Source organism: Rana temporaria, chromosome 10 (genome assembly GCF_905171775.1).
Source record: "Rana temporaria chromosome 10, aRanTem1.1, whole genome shotgun sequence".
In the NCBI taxonomy this organism is placed as follows: Eukaryota; Metazoa; Chordata; class Amphibia; order Anura; family Ranidae; genus Rana; species Rana temporaria.
Genome location: NC_053498.1, coordinates 96,297,716 through 96,318,607, shown reverse-complemented (window position 1 = coordinate 96,318,607; position 20,892 = coordinate 96,297,716). Strand labels below are relative to the sequence as shown.

Genomic DNA, 20,892 nt, shown 5'->3' with positions numbered 1-20,892 from the left:
CGTCCCCATTCAGCATTTCAGGTCCGAATTGTGGCCCGAATTCAGACCTGAAAACTGAGCCAAAAGACACAGGAGCCTTTTGCAATGTGCCTCGAGGCCACCCAGGAGATGTGTGAACCGGCTCCATTGAGAGTCGGTCACAGTCCCCAGGGGACAGCAAGATGTGGATCCTCACTGTTCATCACCCTCAGGGGACAGCTGAGACTTTTTGGGAAGTGTGCTGTGCCGTCCGATTAGAATAGCAAGTAGAGCACTCCCATTGACAATCCAATGCAAAGATGATTTTAACAGCAGTCATGTATACAAAAATTAGGTCTAAAAAAAACAAAACACAAGATCCGCACATTTATAATATACAATATATTACCAAAAGTATTAGAACGGCTGTCTTTACATGACCTTTAATGACATCCCAGTTTTGTTGTGTGGGGTTCTTTCAGGGGGTTGGACTTGGTCCCTTAGTTTCAGTGAAGGGAACAAGGTCATACTCCCAACTTTGTGGGAATAGATTGGGGGGGGGGGGGGTACCCCTTCCTGTTCCAACATGACTGCGCACCAGTGCACAAAGCAAGGTCCATAAAGAAATGGATCTGTGAGTTTGGGGTGTAGGAACTTGACTGACCTGCACAGAGCCTTGAACCCAACCCGATAGAACTCCTTTGGAATGAATTAGAGCGAAGACTGAGAGCCAGGCCTTCTCGTCCACATCAGTGCCCGACCTCACAAATGTGCTTCTGGAAAAATGGTGAAAAAATTCCCATAGACACTCCTAAACCTTGTGGGCAGCCTTCCCAGAAGAGTTAAAGCTGTTATAGCTGCAAAGCGTGGGCCAACTCAATATTGAAACCTACGGACTAAGACTTGGATGCCATCCCAATACTTTTGGCAGTATATTCATACATGTTTATCACACACACACACTTTTTAAAATACAACACGGAAAAAAAAAAAAAAAGTCCTACCCCATGGTCATGTAGCTTCATATTTAAATCCCAGTCATAGGCACCTCTTCTGGAGTCATACCTTCTCCCCAAATACTGACGATTCTTTACATCCCAGTACCGTTCAATAGGAAAGAGCTTGGGCTCCGGAGACTGCCAGAACTTAAAGATGTATTCCAGCTCATCACGTTCTTTGAACTAAAAGACCATGATAAAAAGTGTTAAAATTAGCTATATTAAAAAAATAAGAGCATTAGGCTGCAGTATATATATATATATATATATATATATATATATATATATATATATATATATATATATATATATATATATATATATATATATATATATATATATATATATATATATATATATATATATATATACACACACACACACACACACACACACACACACACACGAAAGGTTTATGCAATGGAAGGAGTTTGTATGAAAAAGATTATGTGGAGTATGTCTTTTAGACACTTGCTTGTAGTACAGCAACTAAAGCATATAGGGCAGGCATGTCCAAAGTCCCGCCCGCGTTCCAAATAGATCTTTTGTGGCCCTCAACGAATCTACGAGCGCCGGGCCACAAGATATATTCTAGCTGCCTTGGAGGGGACAGGAAGAGGACGAAAGGAGTGCCATACATGCAGGAGTATTTCCCGTTTACGTTGCAGCCTCTGTAATAGGAAGTCCCGTCTACTGCACCACCATTGGACGACTGTTCCGTCTATCAAAGGAGGCGGGACTTTGTATTAAAGAGGCTGCCAAGAAAACAGCAGTTTCTTCTGTATGTAATCTGTTGGCACTCATCCCGCCCCTTTCCCCTCCAAGGCTGCAGATGGGCATGGATCAGGCTGCATTCATGGCAATGGTGGGGCTGCTGCATTCATGGGCACTGACCCTTATTTTGCTTCACAGTTCTCTATTTAAAAAAAAATAATCCTGAAATTTAAAGTAAACCTCTTAAAGTGAAGGTGCGTGTTATATGCCGATAAATAAGGTATAGCCAAATAACACGCCCAAGCTCATCTCTTCACCACACACAGCCACAAAAGGCTAAAGAATTCTTGTTGGGCCGTGTATTAGTGCTCTGACGAACATACTTCGACCAAATTTTAATGGTTCAAAGAATTCAGGCAAAATGATCGGCCCTCACGCATGTTCACTTCATCAAATCTGGCCCTTTCAAAAAAGTTTGGACACCCCTGATATAGGGGGGTTCTTTACAAAATGCAATTCCACTTTATACTACGAGTGCAAAGTGCACTTGATGGTGCAGTCGCTGTAGATCCGAGGGGGGACATGCAAGGAAAATAAACAGCATTTTAGCTTGCTTATTGGAGGATAAAAGTGGATTTGCCTTTCGTAAGTAACCTCCAATGTGTGGGTACAGGGACTGTGGCATGTGTGCCATGTATACAGCAAGCAGACTCAGGTTTTATTTAAACTATGCCCCTTTAAGACTCTTCCAATTCGCACAAATTGGACATACCCATCGTTTGAAAAAAAAAAAAAAATGCTTTACGCTCCATTCACGATCTTAAAATCTTGGATTTCCATTTTGAATTTACAGTGGAACTTTGGCCGAAAGTGATCTACAAAGTCGCTTATGTGCAGAACGGAAAAAAAACTTTTGTTTGGCTGCATTATTTTGTTTCCCGATGCTGTACTTAGGAGATATCAGCAAATAAAAGTGCTTTGTGTTCTACACTCACCAACCCCATTTCCCGGATGTCACTTTGTTCGTGAAAGCTAATGGCTCAGGGATCAAGAGAAATAAAAGGACAAGTAGTATAAAATCATACTATACTGAAAACATCAGATATGAAAGCATGACATTTCAGGGTTGCAGAAATGCATTTAAAATTTCCTGCCGAACTGCAATCAATTGCAACCAAATCATTAAACCACAGCTGATGGGAGGGAACCACACAAATGATTGTCAAGAGATAACTTAACATTATAGCAAAGTTGTTCTGAAAACAGACGCAAGACAGGAAAAATAAATACTGTTGTACTCAAACTGATACAATAAGGCCTCTTTCACACGAGGCAGACTCAGTCACTACAGAGTCCGCCAACTCAATGGGAGATCTCTCCGCAGAGCCGGCGGATGACAAGTCCCTCTCTGCTCACTGAGCGGGGAGGGGCTTGTGTAGCGCCCGTCTCCTATGGAGAGATCTGATGAAAACGGACAGCATGTCCGTTTTCATCAGATCCCATCCGGCCATCGGATTGGGAGAGGACGCATCGCCATACGTCTAATTTTGGTGGATCGGATATCAGCAGATATGTCTCCGCTAACATCCGACGCTCCATAGGATTGCATGGAGCGGCCGTTCAGGCCGTCCGACTGTGTGAAATGGGCCCATCTCCTGCATGATTTGCTAATAAGATAAGACAGGAAACATTATCACTATATTTTGTTAATCCACCTAAGGCCCCTTTCACCGTATGTCCGCTTTTTCATCCATCCGTTTGCGGATTAAAAAAGGGACATACATTGGTCCCTATGTGATTGCGGGCGTCAGCAGATGAACATCCGCTGACACCCGATCTCGTCCGCCTCCGCAGTGATCCGATTCTGCAGACGGAAGAAAACAATATATTTTTCCTTACGTCTGCGGATCGGATGAACACGGACATACCCAAGAGCCAATTGTGCATAAAATGTACACTTAAAAAAGGGGTTGTAAAGGTTCATTTCTTTTCTAAATAGGTTCCTTTAAGCTAGTGCATTGTTGGTCCTCTTACCCTTTCCTTCGATTTCCGTTTTTTTTTGTCTGAATTTCTAATTTCCTGTGCCTCCTCAGAAAACTTATCCCCATCATCTGAGCCGTTCTGGCTGGGGGTTAGTCAGCCAGAACAGCTTACTGAGGAGGAACAGGAAGTGAGAAATTCAGACAATAAAAACATTTAGAAGGGAAATCAAAAGGAAAAAAGGTAAGTGAACCAACAATGCACTAGCTTAAAAGGAACCCATTTAGAAAATAAACTAACCTTTACAACCCCTTTAATCCCCAACTGAACTGCATCTAGTGAACTAAAGCACCAATTATCAAACATTTGCTACAAGTTTCAGTTCTCACTTATGTGCAGACTCCATAGGAGCTAGGTAGGATAGGATATCGGTCCCTGTGTAACCTCGTCACTGCAAGTCGGCAATGCATTACTTGGGGCGAGTTTCCTGATGGTTACCACAATGAACGCACACCTGTAAATGGGACCTGAAGTGCCGTTCACACCAGCACGACTTTGAAGACGACATCCCTGTGCAGCTTGCAAATTACATCTTTAAAACAGAAGTCAATGCAAGTTTTGTTGAAGTCGTCCCAAAGTAGTGCAGGAACCTTTTTTGTAAGACGGAGCGACTTTAGTTGCACCGATTAGAACAGTCCCATTGCCGTTAAACAAGTGACAACACAGGCATATAATTTGGAGAAATGTATTGAGACCTGTACAGTGGGTAGTGCCAGAATAGGACAATCTGGATCCATCAGATCCTCAATATTAAAACCCTTCCAAGTTACAATCATCAAAAATCTAACTACAATCCCACGTATCTCAGAGAAGAGACACACCTTGATGGATGACATGTCCAGCTGTGGAAGGACATTCTGCTGGTACTCTGGATCGGTGACACAACGAATAAACATTGCACATTTCTCTTGCAGGTAGGTGGCAGTCTTACTACGAACAAGACTATTTCCAAAAAGCTCAAGAAACACGTCACACTTTTCTGTAGACAGAAATACAGGAAACATTAAAAGCTTATCTATGGCCAAATGAAAAACAAAATAACTTTGAAAATAATAAACTTGTTATACTTACCTGCTCTGTGTAATGGTTTTGCACAGAGCAGCCCAGATCCTCATCTTCTAATCTAGAATTATACCCACTGCCACTTCATTATACACTTCCACCTTAATGCAACCCATTCAGGTGAATGGGGCCCATGCTGAAAACCTTTGCATAGTTGCATGCCACAAGAGTAAATAAGCTGCATTGTGGGGTGTTGCGTCCATGAAGCGCATCATTCTTCCTGCTGGGCAAGCAACTATATCACGATAGTGATTTTATTACTTTATTTATACAGGGCGTCCTGCTGTTTGCATTTGGGGCCCATGTACCCACATCGAATTGGGAGCAGTGGCTGTGACCGTGCAGCCACTGTGTTCAAGCCAACATCAAATGGGACTGCAACCAACATATCCCCATACAAGTGTACTTAGCCCTTGTACAGGTGTACGCTACAGTGCACAGTGCGACCAGGCCTTATTTATTTTAGTGTTTAAGCACTTATAATCTATTGTCCTTTTTATACAGCAGCTAGTAATACATTTTAAGGAGCACAGACGCTAAAGTTTGTTTTTGTTAAAACAAAGTGGAACTATAGGGGAAAAAAAAATTGTCAAACAGGCAGGATTTGCAGAAAAGGCATACTACGTCTTTTTAACTTGAACTATGAGCTGCACACCTCAGTCTCAGAGTGGGGGGGCAGACTGCCCCTCTGCCTGGCTCCTGGCTCATCATATCACAGGAGTCACTTTGTAACTCATTTTACCTGGACTACAGATGAGTTTGATTTTGACGTGTACATCTCAATTTTACCTTGTAAACCCATTTTTTCCGACGTTTCCAGTGCTAAAGTCAAAAACAACATTTGCCGAGCCAACAGCTCCAGGTCACTCTCGATTATGAAGAACTGGAAGGTGAAAAGGGAAAAAAATAAATAAAAAAAAATCATCCAAAATGATGCTGGGCATACAATATAACTGCAGAGCAAGATAAAAAATTGTGTTAAAGCATACAATGAGGAGCCATTTAAATATACAGTAAAAACTTTGGATTGCGAGCATAAATTGTTCCAGAAATGTGCTTGTGATCCAAGGCACATTTCCCCATAAGAAATAATGGAAATTCAAACGATTTATTCATATAAAAATGATTACAGCAATACAAAATACAGTATAAAGTGTCTGTAAAAATAAAACAAATTAACCTGCAAAGCTTCAAAGTATAAAAGAGAAAAAAAAGAGGAGGCGGTTCACACGGTCACAAATTGAAAGTCGGCACAACTTTGCGAGGAAACTTCGAGGAATGCCTGGGTAATCTTCCTGTAAGTTTGCATCCAAATCACATCAATTAAGATAAGGATCCAACCATTAAATCTATAGGTACAAGTTGAATAGACGTTGCATAGAAACATTTTCTAAAGTTGGAGCGATCTCAGTAGTGCTAATGAAGACATCTCTCGTTGACCAAAATGGGATTTCACATGTCATGTGACTTAGAGACTTACAAGTCGGATCCCAAGTCAGTGTGAAACGAGCAGACGTGACGCTACTCGTATTGCAAGACCTCGCTCGTTTATCAGGTTACATTTTTTATAAAAAAAGAAAATTAATTTGCACTCCCCCTGCTTGCTCCTGTCTCTACCACATACGATGTCCTCAGTACAGTACACCGATTAGAAACACTGATTGGCACCGATTGGAAACACCGATTAGCACTGACAGGTTTCACACCGAGCCCATAAAGTGTAACTATGTGTGAAACTGACATATGTAACTGAATGCAGAGATAGACCAGCTGTCAAAATTCAGAGGTGATGTCGGGGTGGGCGGGACCCAGCAGCAAACATCAGCCAATGATTGGACTGCTTAAGGGGATGGGGCCACATACACGTAGCGGCCCGCCCAGATCCCATTGGCTGGTGTTTAATAGCTGCTGGGTCCCACCAACCCACGACATCACTGCTGAAATTTGACAGCTGGTCTCTCTGCATTCAGTTACATGTGTCAGTTTTGCACACTCAGCGCCTCTGGCAAGCATCAAGCGCTGCTCTGCCAATGGAGTGTGGGGAAGGGAGGAGGAACAAGCATAGTGTGGTCAGTGTTAATCAGCCCAATTTACATAATAAAATCGACTAATGCCGATTTCTTTAAAAAAAATATATATATATATATATATATATATCAGTCAACCTCTACAACATTACACAAAATGCAGGCATGGCCTGCCTAAAGAGGTTACTAATGAATAAAAAAAAATTAACAAAGCTTCCCTTATCTGCATAACTGGGTTGTTCCCAAAAAGCATACGTGAAAACCTGGAGAGCCAGCAGTGTTTCCTCTTCACTGCAGCACACACCCTGTCCCATGCTGCCATTCTGATGCCACCTGGAGGGAGGGTTGTCTCTTCTAGGTCGTACAGCAGCCCCAGGATTATGCACATGTGCCACATTAGGGGAGTGGCTGCAAAAAAGAGACAGCCACATGCCCTGGTGACGCAGCACAGAACATGTGGCATAGAGTATCCCATGACCTCCTGGAATTGGTGACAATTCCAAAATCATTGCATACTAGGATGCTGCAAGCACAAGACATGCCAAAAAGAGGGGAGGTTGAAGGGGCCGTCGAAAAATAAAAAATACAAATTCCCAAAGCAGCATGTGTGTTTGCATATTCGTAGCACTCTGTCATTTAATGTGTTCCTAGAACTGTAATTAGTTTGTGTATACAGCATTCTCATTTAGAGAAAGCTATTTAATTAGGCACACAGCAATAATTGGTATTTATCTCCATTTCAAATTTGGGGCTCTTGTCTGGTCTGCACTAAAATGTGTATTTTTATTTTTTAAATCACCTTTTACTGCCATCACAAGGGATGGACAAAATCTCCTGCTATAGTAAAGCCAATCACTTCCCATGCCAAGGCATCTGAGGTCTATTCTATTTCTCCTCTGCCCTTAAACAGCATCCGAATAAACTGAGGTTGGGTGCCTCTGCAAGCCAGTAATTGCTGGTTTACATCCTGGTGGATCCAAAGTGACAATACTAGGCGCTTCTGGCTTATTAGACCAGGGACCTGCCAACTCCAGCTGTTGAACTACACTTCCCATGAGGCATTGTAAAACTGACACACACACACTGACACACACACAACGGTAGTAGTTCCTAAACAACTGGATGGCCACAGTTTGGAGACCCCTGTATTAGACCATAGAGATGATCAGGGACATTAAAGTCCTCAGTCATCTCTATGGTAACTGGGTAGAGCTGTGGGCTTCAATTCTGTTCTCCCTGGTGGGGCAAAAAAAAAAAAAAAAAAACTCATGTTTAACAGAGGCCCATTAACCGCTTAAGCCCCGGACCATTATGCAGATAAAAGAACCTGGCCCCTTTTTGCAATTCGGCACTGCGTTGCTTTGCCTGACAATTGCGCAGTCGTGCGACGTGGCTCCCAAACAAAAATTTGCGTTTTTTCCCCCCACAAAAAGATCTTTTTAGTGGTATTTGATCACCTCTGCGCTTTATTTTTTGCGCTATAAACAAAAATAGAGCGACAATATAAAAAATATTGCATTTTTTTATTTATTTTTACTTTTTGCTATAATATTGTCTTGTCATACCAACCGCCACAAGAGGGCGCCAGAGAAGCACGGAGAGACAGGATACCCCAGCTGTGTCGCAATTCTAGTCGCAATTGCGACCTGTCACCCAGGTTTGTCGAACCCTGAGGTAAGCCCTGCAAATCATCCTGTATTCTGGGAAAAAAACAAGCCAGAGAATAATCTTCTCTAGCCTAACCTGAAAAAAGGGACAGCACACAACTTGAGGATCAAATGAAGTTTGTAACTATGTGTGTGTATTCTGTTCCAAATGGGCAAAAGGCGTAACCCCTCAGTTTGCCATGTTGTGGGATCACATAGTAATGACTGGATAACTTCCTGGTTAACACAGAGTGTGATGTCTGGGCATAAAGCCAACATTGCTGATTGGAGAAAAGGCACACACCCCCTCTCCTCATAGGCAGAGACTCTCAGAGCTGTTTTGTAATAAGAGCTGCTCTCTGCTACTCTATTTTAGCAACCTACTTTGACAAAAGATTCAGGCTGTTTTTGTCTAAAAAGTCAAAAAATATGTCAGGAGTTCTCAGGCTGATAACAGGAACCATTCAGAAGAGAGCTACGGGTCTTAGCTCATTGAAAAGAGATAACAAAATACTGGATATATGTGTCCAGCTCAAATTTCATGAATCAGGTTTACATCCACTTTAAAGGGGAGGTTCACCCTATAAAAAAAAAAACACTACATCCAGCCCAGTTCTGCATATAAAATTACACTGACCTTTTTTTTTCGCCGTAGATAGCGTTTAGCCTTAGAATTCACCACGGCTTCCGGGTAGGGAATCCCGCGGGAGTGGGCTTTCCTATTGACATGCCAATTGATTGACATGCTAAACGACGGCGCACACAGCGCGTCACGACTTCCCGAAGGAAGCTCGGGTTGGCTCGGCTCTATTCGGCGCCTGTGACGCGCTGTGTGCGCCGTCGTTTAGCATGTCAATCAATTGGCATGTCAATAGGAACACCCACTCCCGCGGGATTCCCTACCCGGAAGCCGCGGTAAATTCTAAGGCTGAACGCTATCTACGGCGAAAAAAAAAAAAAGGTCAGTGTAATTTTATTTGCAGAACTGGGCTGGATGTAGTGTTAGAAATTTTTTATAGGGTGAACCTCCCCTTTAAGTCTTTGGTTGATGCCACAGTTGCAGGACGACAGTGACAACTCTATTCTCCAATTGAATAGTGCACCACCACGCTGATAAGGCGACACGTGAGATTACCTCAATGAATATGTTCCTCACCGATGGATTGGACAAGCGGTGGACTACAACATGCCACGGACCCAATGTCCACCCAGAAGTCCTAACTTAACACCTTTTTCCTGTGGGTGTACATAAAGGACGAAAAGGTATTTGTCCCTCCTCTTCCTGTTGATCTAGCGGAATTGAAACAGCATATCACAGCAGTTGATCAAGATATCTTACACACACAAAAAAATAAAATTGCCACCATGCCCGATCACTCAAATTTAACAGCCGCACGACGACAAAAAATAAATAAAAAAAAAAGCCAGTCAATGCTGCGTCGCACTAATGGTGCAAAATTCGAACAAAAATGCTTTTATAACTTTACCCATGTATGACCGGCCTAGCACAATCTTTGTGTAGCACTACCCTGTGGGAAGCAAAGCCTTCACCTCTATCAATGCATGGTTACCTCATAAATGCAAGTGTAATGCTTCTTTCGAAAAATCAGAACTTTTGTGCATTATGTAATCTGATGGTGCCACCATTGATTTCAAAATTCAAACAAGCCTTCCATTCCACCTCATGTTGCTACAGAAAATACAATTTTGTGGCTGGAAATCTTTTCTTGCACTCATGCGCATTTCTTTTTTGATCATATTGCTCGCAGCAAAAATTCTGAACAAAATAGTAGCGCTAAAAAATAACTAAACGTTTCTAAATATTAAACCATACATTCATTATACAGAAAATATTGTGAGGAATGCATATAAATAAAGTGAAAAAATTGTATAAATATATATGTGAAAAAGCGTCTACATAGAAAATCCAAGGTGATAATATTCCAGGTGAAAACAATTAAAGTGTTTTCACCTGGAATATTATCACCTTGGATTTTCTATGTGGTAGCTTTTTCACATATATATTTATACAATTTAGCGCTACTATTTTGTTCATTCAGAATTTTTGGTACACATTATTATTATTTAACCACTTGAGACCCGCGCTATTGACAAAAGACGTCAACAGCGCGGCTCTCAAGTGCCAACTGGACGTCTTTGGACGTCATTTAAAAGCATTACCCGTGCGCGCCACTAGGGGGCGCGCAGCAGGTAAACACTGTCCCGGCAGATCGCTCGGGAGCCGATGCGTGTACCTGGCAGCCGCGATGTCTGCCGGGTACACGCGATCATCGGTAACACAGCAGGGACGTGGAGCTCTGTGTTTACACACAGAGCTCCACGTGCTGTCAGAGGAGAGGAGACCGATCTGTGTCTCTTGTACATAGAGACACAGCATCGGTCACCTCCCCCAGTCACCCCCCTCCCCCCACACAGTTAGAACACACCCAGGCTACACATTTAACCCCTTCCTCAACCCCTTCCCTGCCAGTAACATTTATACAGTAATTAGTGCATTTTTATAGCACTGATCGCCGTATAAATGTGAATGGCGCCAAATTTGTGTCAAAAGTGTCCGCCATAATGTCGCAGTCCCAAAAAAAAAAAAAAAAAAAAAAAAAAAAAAAAAAAAAAGCAGAACGCCGCCATTACTAGAAAAAAAAAATCATAATTCTGTCCCCTATTTTGTAGGCGCTATAACTTTTGCGCAAACCAGTCGCTTATTGCGATTTTACGTATCGGCCTTAACTGAGAAAAAAAAATTGTTTTTTTTTTTAAAAATTGGGATTTATTATAGCAACAAGTAAAAAAATATATATATTTTTTTTTAATTGTCGCTCTTTTTTTGTTTATAGCGCAAAAAATAAAAACCGCACAGGTGATCAAACACCACCAAAATAAAGCTCTTTTTGTGGGGAAAAAAGGACGTCAATTTTGTTTGGGAGCCACGTCGCATGACCGCGCAAATGTCAGTTAAAGCGACGCAGTGCCGTAAGCTGAAATTTCGCCTGGGAACGAAGGGGGTTTATGTTCCCAGTAAGCAAGTGGTTAAGTAGCTGCTTTTTGTGAGGTTCGCACAGTCATTGGCGCAGTGGGGTGGAAGGAATTAGAAGGAGCGCCTATTATTCCCTTTTTTTTTACTATTTGTTTAGCATATTGCTCGCACGATTCTCCCATCAGTAATTAGAAAATTGCTCAGTTGTCATTTTTTTTAAACATGCCTTGCTCAGATTTGATGGCCGCATGACAATCAGTTTTTGAAATTCTAACTACCGTATGTATGGCTGGTTTTACACTGAGAAAATAAAATAAATACAAAACACACAAGAAAAAAACAAACACACAATTAGTAGTTTCAAGCTAAAAATTACTTTACATTCCCTTTAAACGGAAAAGCCATTTTATACAATCTTTTAACTCACGTGAAGTTTCCGATGTGGCCACCTGCGAGCCTGACAGACTGTTTTGAGAAGATGTCTTCCATCACCACATCCCACAAGAAGAATATTTAGTTCAGGGATGTCATCACACGTATTCAGGTACTGAAGGGTACTCTGCCGGCCTGAGCGGGGAAAAATTTAAATAAAAAACTAAAACACTGAACTGAATCTATATTCTGCAACAGCAAATTTACAGCGTCTCCCCACAGGGATGTACTCCCAAGGAGGGGGCGAGCACACCGACTAACCCCCCAGCCAGAACGGCTCAGATGATGGAGGTAAGCTCACTGAGGAACAGGAAGTGAGAAATTCAGACAAAGAAAAAACATTTAGAAGGGAAATCGAAGGAAAAGGTAAGTGAACATACAATGTACTAGCCTAAAGGAACCTATTTAGAAAATAAAAAACAAACCTTTACAACCCCCTTTTAAAAAGTAGTTGTAACCCTTACATATACCCAGTGAAGCGATTGGGGACAGGTGATGGAGAACACTGATGTAAAAAGGAGCTCTGATGTCGTAGTTAAAATATGGACACTCGGAGCTCTGCTGGAATAGAATTTTACTGTCTGGACCCCCGTGAATTTTTATTCGGTACCTCTGCTATAGAGGGTCATGCTTTGTTCATATATCATGTCTGAGGTTTACAGTCACTTTAATGCTTCATTAAGACACAGAAGTTCAAACAAAAAACACAAATTTCAGCTAATTGCAGTACAGAATATATATTTTTTTCAGGCTTTTGACGTGCAAGACGACAATGGGGGTTTAGTTACTAAAACTCGAGTGCATAACCTGGAAGCCAATTGGTTTCTGTGCAGAGCGTCACCCGATTTTGCACTCCAGTTTTAATAACTCAACCCCACTGACTTTCCTGAGCCCTACATCTTCTAATAACTAAACACGGACTAAGGGAACGTTGGAGAAATGGGGAGGGTCCAGTTCAGACTAAACTAACAAATCACTAAAGAGGAGTGGAGGATAGATGAAGATACCAAAAACCACAAAGTAAATTGTAGTGGTCCAAAACCCACCACAAAATAGCAACATACTACAGAAACATAATCTCAATGCAAGACATAAAAAATTCATGAAATCGGGAGAGGGCATATGCTTGTTTATTCAAAATTCAAAAAAGCATGGTAGACACTCAGACCATTTGGAACACAATCTAAAGTTACTGAATTTAGCTACCATGTGAACAAGCCCTTTGTTATATTGTCTGCCCACATGCTCATGTGATGCATCAGGTTTTAGAAAGACATCTGTAACGGCTACCCAATTAGTGAGAGGGTATCAGCCGTTGGAGACGTCCTTTTCCCTGGCAAGTTGCTGTATGCAAGTAAAACCGGTATCATCCCACCCACAAGATCCAGAGAGAGAGTCAGGCTCAGCTGTGAAAGGAGCAGAATAATAGTCCCATAGCATCCCCTTTCAAGAACGAGACGGGGCTGCGTTTTGAAGGGTCAAAAGAGACTGTTTTAATGGAACATTCACCTGGTTTATATCTGGTTACAAGCTGTTACAGGAACAAATGAAAATCTCCGCCCCCCCCCTCCTCACACAGTGGGGGGGGCTTCCATACAGATACTTTAAAATAATGCCATCCCCTTGAGCTAATCACTTAATCAGTATCTAGACATTTCGGCCCCGAACCCCATTTAACATGACCTGACCAGACACATTCCTTTATCAATAGAATTCAATTAACCTTTAGAACAATACACACTCACAGATAATCCCATCAGCATACACCTAACAGGAGACTGCTTAACTTGTAGTACAATACACAAAAGAGAGTCAATTAGCTGGAGGAGAGGACATTAGAATTTAGCAGTGAAAGAGTCACTCTGCAATTAACCCTTTGTATGCCTCACTGCATGATGATTATAGATGTCCAGGCAGAATACATAGTTCCGTTACAACATCTATGCAGGCAACATCATGGGGAACAAACATCCACAAATTACCCCCAACCTAGTGGCTGTAAACAACTGCTGTACAGAATTTGTTTGACTTCTGTACTCCCAATAAAAGCAAAATTTGTCAAAACGGTCAGGAAATTATATATTAGGGCGGTTACTGATCAGAATTTTTTTTTTTTTTTATCCATTAATCGACTAATTTTGATTAATTATAACTGTAGCGCTTACCCCCGAAGGGGGCGCTGGTTGATTTGGGATCGGCGTATTAAGTTACCAAATTCTTCTGTCTAGGGGTAGTACTTGTGAGTGTGGATAAAAAGAGCAAGTGTCCAGCCAGTAGCGTGAGTTTTCAATGCTTTATTCCAAGGCCAAAATCAACATGTAGAGAAAAGGGTTGATGAGTAGGAAGAACTATAAGCATCAGGCCTTGGATATCAGAAGCATAGAGAGCAAGCCTGCTCTCAGCACAGACGATTCAAAACGTCGCCACCCTCGCCAGGGTGGATAAGTCCCCCCTGGACAGGCAATTAACTTGGACCTGGCAGCCAAAGGGTCACTTTCAATAATCAAATCACTGGGAGGAAACAATGCCTCTGCCACAGGCTTAGTAAAATTTCTCAGTATAGTCAAAGCGTAGGGATAACGAATCCTCCCTGTAAGTCCTATTCTGTAGGGTCACCTACTGACAGCAAAAAGGGGTACCTGTCATGTGGCGTGGTGACCGGATCTCTGGTGGTTCGTCCAGGCCTCGCAAACAACCTCTGTACTTAGGTTCTCCCGAGCCAATTCCCCACCATTCAGCTCCCAGCTTAGGATCTGGAACCCAGCAAGCCGCTGGGGTCCCTCTCTTCATCAAAAGAAGGCTCCGCGAGGTGCATAGCTTCAGCCAGGCAGGCCATGAGGACGGGGCCCGCGGATGCGCGCACCCTTAAGGTGGATGCCGCACCTGGATCTCGGGCCCCGCAGAGAACAACCCAAAAATGGCGGGTGCCACAGATATATATCCCCTCCCAGCACGCCCAAAGAGGGAAAAAAAAACCCCTGATTGGCTGCTGGGGAGAATGGTTCCGTCAGAACCCCTATAGCGCCAACTGTCGCCCAGGGGTGGTAACGCACCCCTGGACACACAGACTGACCAACGAGGCAGTTCCGAACTAGCAACAGCACAAACTAACAATTAGTGAATGGGAGCAACTGAAATCTCCCATTCCTTCACACCAAATTCCCCCGAAACATCCCTACTAGAATTCACCACACACACCCTTTTCTAGCCCAAACACCCACTCCTAGCACAAATCTTCACCATCCCCCAATCTAGGACCCCTTTCAAACCGAGGCAGTTTTTAGGCATTTTAGCGCTAGAAATCGTGCCTGAAAACTGCTTCCTATTCATTGCAATGGGTACTTTCACACTGGGGCAAAGCGCTTGCGGGACTTTAGAAAAAGTCCTGCAAGCAGCATCTTTGGGGACGCTGTATACAGAGCCCCCAAAAACGCCCTGCCCATTGCAATGAATAGGCAGCGCTTTCAAAGCTCCTGAAATGCACACCAACACAAGGAGTTTTTAACCCCCTTCTTGGGGGGGGGGGGTTAAAAACATAAACAGCGGTAAATCAAGCAACGCTTTACAGATAACAGCCGAAGCTTCAGTGTGAAAGCAGCCTTAGCACACCTCTCCAAAATCCCCCCCCCCCCCCGGAACAATTCTTACCTTCTGCCGCCCCCCCCAAATTCCCTTCCTCCAATCTCCTTGTGGTCCCCCCTACGATATCACAGTGCACAAGGTAGCTGCCCCCTCCTGGGTTGAGCTGGATTTTTAGCATGGTCCTAAGCTGCAAAAGCAGCACCCAGGGTGTTCACACGCAGTCATTTTTCACACCGTCTGCTGAACGCGACCAGGGGGGAGGGACGTGCTGCAAATGTCGCACTGGTGCAGCATTTAGAGGGTTAAAACTGGAATCATGGCCTTTCAGATGCTCCTAAAAGGTGATTCAAACACAGATCACTTTTCAGAGGCATGACAGTTTAGATGCAAGTCTAAACCTAACCTTGGTGCTGCCAAAGCGATAAAATCTGATCAAAATGTACCCGATCTTTTCACCTAGTATAGCACCAGGCAACCTCTTGCACCACACGGTAGATGTAAAAGAGGTTGCACAATCAGATTGCACAGGGGGAAGGGGTTATGCTCACCCAGATTGCACGGGCGGGGGGGGGGGCTTGTACGCTCACCCAGATTGCACGGGGGGGGGGGGGGTGTACGCTCACCACCCAGATTGGACGGGGGGGTGTACACACACTCACATTGCACGGGCGGGGGGGTGTACGCACACTCACATTGCACGGGCGGGGGGGGGGGGTGTACGCACACTCACATTGCACGGGCGGGGGGGGAGTGTACGCACACTCACATTGCACGGGGGGGGGGGGGGATGTGTACGCTCACTCACATTGACAGGGGGGGGGGATGTGTACGCTCGCTCACATTGCACGGGGGGGGGATGTGTACGCTCACTCACATTGCACAGGGGGGGGGGATGTGTACGCTCACTCACATTGACAGGGGGGGGGGGATGTGTACGCTCGCTCACATTGCACAGGGGGGGGGGGATGTGTACGCTCACTCACATTGCACGGGGGGGGGGGGGGATGTGTACGCTCACTCACATTGCACGGGGGGGTGGTGTACACTCACTCACATTGCACGGGGGGGGGTGTACGCTCACTCACATTGCATAGGGGGGGGGGTGTGTACGCTCACTCACATTGCACGGAGGGGGGATGTACGCTCGCTCACATTGCACGGGGGGGGGGTGTACGCTCACTCACATTGCACAGGGGGGGGTGTACGCTCACTCACATTGCATGGGGGGGGGGGGAGTAAGCTCACTCACATTGCACGGGGGGGGGTGTACGCTCACTCACATTGCACGGAGGGGGGATGTGTACGCTCACTCACATTGCACGGGGGGGGGTGTACGCTCACTCACATTGCACGGAGGGGGGATGTGTACGCTCACTCACATTGCACGGGGGGGGGGATGTACGCTCACTCACATTGCACGGGGGGGGGGGGTACGCTCACTGACATTGCACGGGGGGGGATGTACGCTCACTCACATTGCACGGGGGGGGGTGTACGCTCACTCACATTGCACGGAGGGGGGATGTGTACGCTCACTCACATTGCACAGGGGGAGGTGTACGCTCGCTCACATTGCACGGGGGGGGGGGGGGGGGGAATGTACGCTCACTCACATTGCACAGGGGGGGGTGTACACTCACTCACATTGCACGGGGGGGGGTACGCTCACTCACATTGCACGGGGGGGGGGGGGATGTACGCTCACTCACATTGCACGGGGGGAGGTGTACGCTCACTCACATTGCACAGGGGGGGTACACTCGCTCAGATTGCACAGGGGGGGGGTACACTCGCTCAGATTGCACAGGGGGGGTACACTCGCTCAGATTGCACAGGGGGGGGGTACACTCGCTCAGATTGCACAGGGGGGGGTACACTCGCTCAGATTGCACAGGGGGGGGGGTACACTCGCTCAGATTGCACAGGGGGGTACACTCGCTCAGATTGCACAGGGGGGTACACTCGCTCAGATTGCACAGGGGGGGGGGGGGGGGGGGGAGACGCTCACATCGCACGCGGGGAGACGCTCAATCGGATCACACAGTGTATGGTGAGCCCAGGAGTCTGGAGTGTGATCACTGTATACAGACCCATTATGTCTCATTATAAGCAGAGCACAGAAGTAGATAAATTGGACTCACAATGCATTTGCAGGTCCAAGGCAGGACTGAAGCCCCATAGAGTCGGATAAACTTCTCCACTCCCTCCAGAAGCCATGGAGCCTGGAAATAATGATAGATATTAGCACCCAGTCATCCCATCCCTATAGGAGGATTACACCGCATACATACTCACACACCGAGCGATATGAGGACTCCACACACCTAATACAAGTATAATACCGCTACACTGATCTGCCCAATCGTTTAAATGACCAATGCATCCTCCTACAGCTCACCCTAACAAGCCGAGAGCCGTCCAATAAAAACGGAGTATCTATGATTGACAGAGACAGCGAGCAATAGGAGAGGTCGGCTGTAAAGCAATCGGTTCTATCATGCTAGGCTGCATGCCGTCAAGCTTTGGTGTCGCCATGGTGACGCTGGGCTGCAGACTGTTTTGCGCCTGTGGTTTCTATGGCAGTGACAAGAGAATAAAACAAGTGTGTGTTTAATAATGACTCTGTATAAGTATATGATCATATCCGCACCACAATGAGCTGAACCTGGCCGTGTTTAGCAGGGATTAATAAACTCTCCTGTAGGTCCTCCAACACTAGGGTGACCACATTTCCAAACTGCCATTCAGGTGCACCCCTCCCCTTCCTAAAAAAAGATAACTTTTTATAAAAAAAACAATTGTGACCCCCCCCCCTCCCCTTCCTAAAAAAAGATAACTTGTTATAAAAAAAAAATTGTGACCCCCCCTCCCCCCCATGGTTTTCACCGGTTCATCCTGGGACCTGTAGTTCTTCACTAGTTGTGGGGGGGGGGGTCGCATCTTCAGCTCTGAGCGGTTCATGGTGGGACCTGTAGTCCTTCACTTTTGGGGGTCACATTCCCCCCAAAAGTGAAGGACTACAAGTCCTATCATGAACTCCTAATATCTAAAGATGTGCCCCCCCCCCCCATTTGAAGGACTACAACACCCAGCATGAAACTCCTGAGATCTAAGGGTGTGATGCCATAGATTTCACAGGTTTATGCTGGGACCTGTAGTTCTTCACTATTTGGGGGGCAGGGGGTCTCACATCTTCAGCTCTGGGGGGGGGGGGGTTCATGCTGGCACCTGTAGTCCTTAACTTTGGGGAGGTCACACCCCCCCCCCCCCCCAAAGTAAAGGAATACAAATCCCAGCATGAACCGATGATATCTAAAGATATGACCCCCATCCCTCCCAATTTTGAAACTCCCAGCATGAACCCATGAGATCTAAGGGTGTGACCCCATAGATTTCACAGATCTATGCTGGGACCTGTAGTTCTTCACTAGTTTGGGGGGTGTCACATCTTAAAGCGGTTCTCCACCCTAAAGTTGAGTCCCGCTGATCGGAACCCTCCCCCCCTCCGGTGTCACATTTGACACCTTTCAGGGGGGAGGGGGGTGCAGATACCTGTTTAAAGACAGGTATTTGCACCCACTTCCGGCCACACGCTACGGGCAAAAGACGGGCATTCCGTCACATCCCGTCTGTCGCCGTTGTGTGCTGGGAACACTCGGCTCCCAGCACACAGCGTGTGAGCCAATCGGCAGGCGCAGCGCGACTCGCGCATGCGCCTTAGGGAACCAGGCAGTGAAGCCGCAGCGCTTCACTTCCTGGTTCCCTCAGCGTGGATGGCGGGGGGAGCAGCAGAGTGATGAGCGATCGCTCGTGCTCTGCTGCGATCGGCGCTGGACTCCAGGACAGGTAAGTGTCCTAATATTAAAAGTCAGCAGCTGCAGTATTTGTAGCTGCTGGCTTTTAATATTTTGTTCCCGTGGCACATCCGCTTTAAGCTCTGAGGGGTTCATGCTGGGACCTGTGTCAGTTTCATTCCGGGACACTGTATTGTCCCAGAGTGAAGGTGCCCGGGACAGACCTGCAGAATGCGGGACTGTCCCGGGCAATCCGACACACGTGGTCACATTATCCAACACATCCCTCTCCTCATCCCTCATCTGTCTCTCTGATTACACCCTCCTGAGCTCAGTAAATCAACTCCTACAAACAGTTTGCTTAACCACCTAAATACCAGGCTGTACTACCTCCTCATTACCAGTACTATCTCCTCATTACCAGTACTACCTCCTCATTACCAGTACTATCTCCTCATTACCAGTACTACCTCCTCATTACCAGTACTATCTCCTCATTACCAGTACTACCTCCTCATTACCAGTACTATCTCCTCATTACCAGTACTACCTCCTCATTACCAGTACTATCTCCTCATTACCAGTACTACCTCCTCATTACCAGTACTATCTCCTCATTACCAGTACTATCTCCTCATTACCAGTACTATTGTCATTACCAGTACTAGTGTCATTACCAGTACTACTACCTCCTCATTACCAGTACTACCGCCTCATTACCAGTACTACTTCCTCATTACCAGTACTACCTCCTCATTACCAGTACTACCTCCTCATTACCAGTACTATCTCCTCATTACCAGTACTATCTCCTCATTACCAGTACTATTGTCATTACCAGTACTAGTGTCATTACCAGTACTACTACCTCCTCATTACCAGTACTACCGCCTCATTACCAGTACTACTTCCTCATTACCAGTACTATCTCCTCATTACCAGTACTACCTCCTCATTACCAGTACTACCTCCTCATTACCAGTACTATCTCCTCATTACCAGTACTATCTCCTCATTACCAGTACTATTGTCATTACTAGTACTTTTGTCATTACCAGTACTACTACCTCCTCATTACCAGTACTACCGCCTCATTACCAGTACTACCTCCGCATTACCAGTACTATCTCCTCATTACCAGTACTACCTCCTTGTTACCAGTACTATCTCCTCATTACCAGTACTACTACCTCCTCATTACCAGTACTACCGCCTCATTACCAGTACTTCCTCCTCATTACCAGTACTATCTCCTCATTACCAGTACTCTCTCCTCATTACCAGCACTATCTCCTCATTACCAGTACTACTACCTCCTCATTACCAGTACTATCTCCTCGTTTCCAGTACTACCTCCTCATTACTAGTACTACCTCCTAATTACTAGTACTACCTCCTCATTACCAGTACTACTACCTCCTCATTACTAGTACTACCTCATTACCAGTACTATCTCCTCATTACCAGTACTATCTCCTCATTACCAGTACTACCTCCTCATTACCGGTATTATCTCCTCATTACCAGTACTACCTCCTCATTACCAGTACTACTACCTCCCCATTACCAGTACTACCTCATTACCAGTATTATCTCCTCATTACCAGTACTACCTCTTCATTACCAGTACTACTACCTTCTCAT

The 20,892-nt window shown here is 45.1% G+C and overlaps 1 protein-coding gene across 3 annotated transcripts in view; it reads right to left on the bottom strand.

Moving 5' to 3' along the window:
- Window positions 1–17,854, bottom strand: part of DNAAF3 (dynein axonemal assembly factor 3) — a 39,608-nt gene extending 21,754 nt beyond the window's left edge. The window contains exons 1-6 of one of the 3 annotated variants that reach the window (XM_040325770.1): window positions 17,797–17,854; window positions 17,596–17,676; window positions 11,868–12,007; window positions 5,562–5,655; window positions 4,532–4,689; window positions 963–1,139 (exon numbers count right to left, since the gene is read on the bottom strand). In XM_040325770.1, the coding sequence (XP_040181704.1) occupies window positions 963–1,139; window positions 4,532–4,689; window positions 5,562–5,655; window positions 11,868–12,007; window positions 17,596–17,671 (645 nt within the window). In that variant the 5' untranslated portion in view covers window positions 17,672–17,676; window positions 17,797–17,854. Of the gene's footprint in view, window positions 1–962; window positions 1,140–4,531; window positions 4,690–5,561; window positions 5,656–11,867; window positions 12,008–17,595; window positions 17,677–17,749 lie in introns of all 3 variants that reach the window. The other 2 variants (XM_040325769.1, XM_040325771.1) reach the window with 2 other exon arrangements.
- Window positions 17,855–20,892: the final 3,038 nt, after the last annotated feature.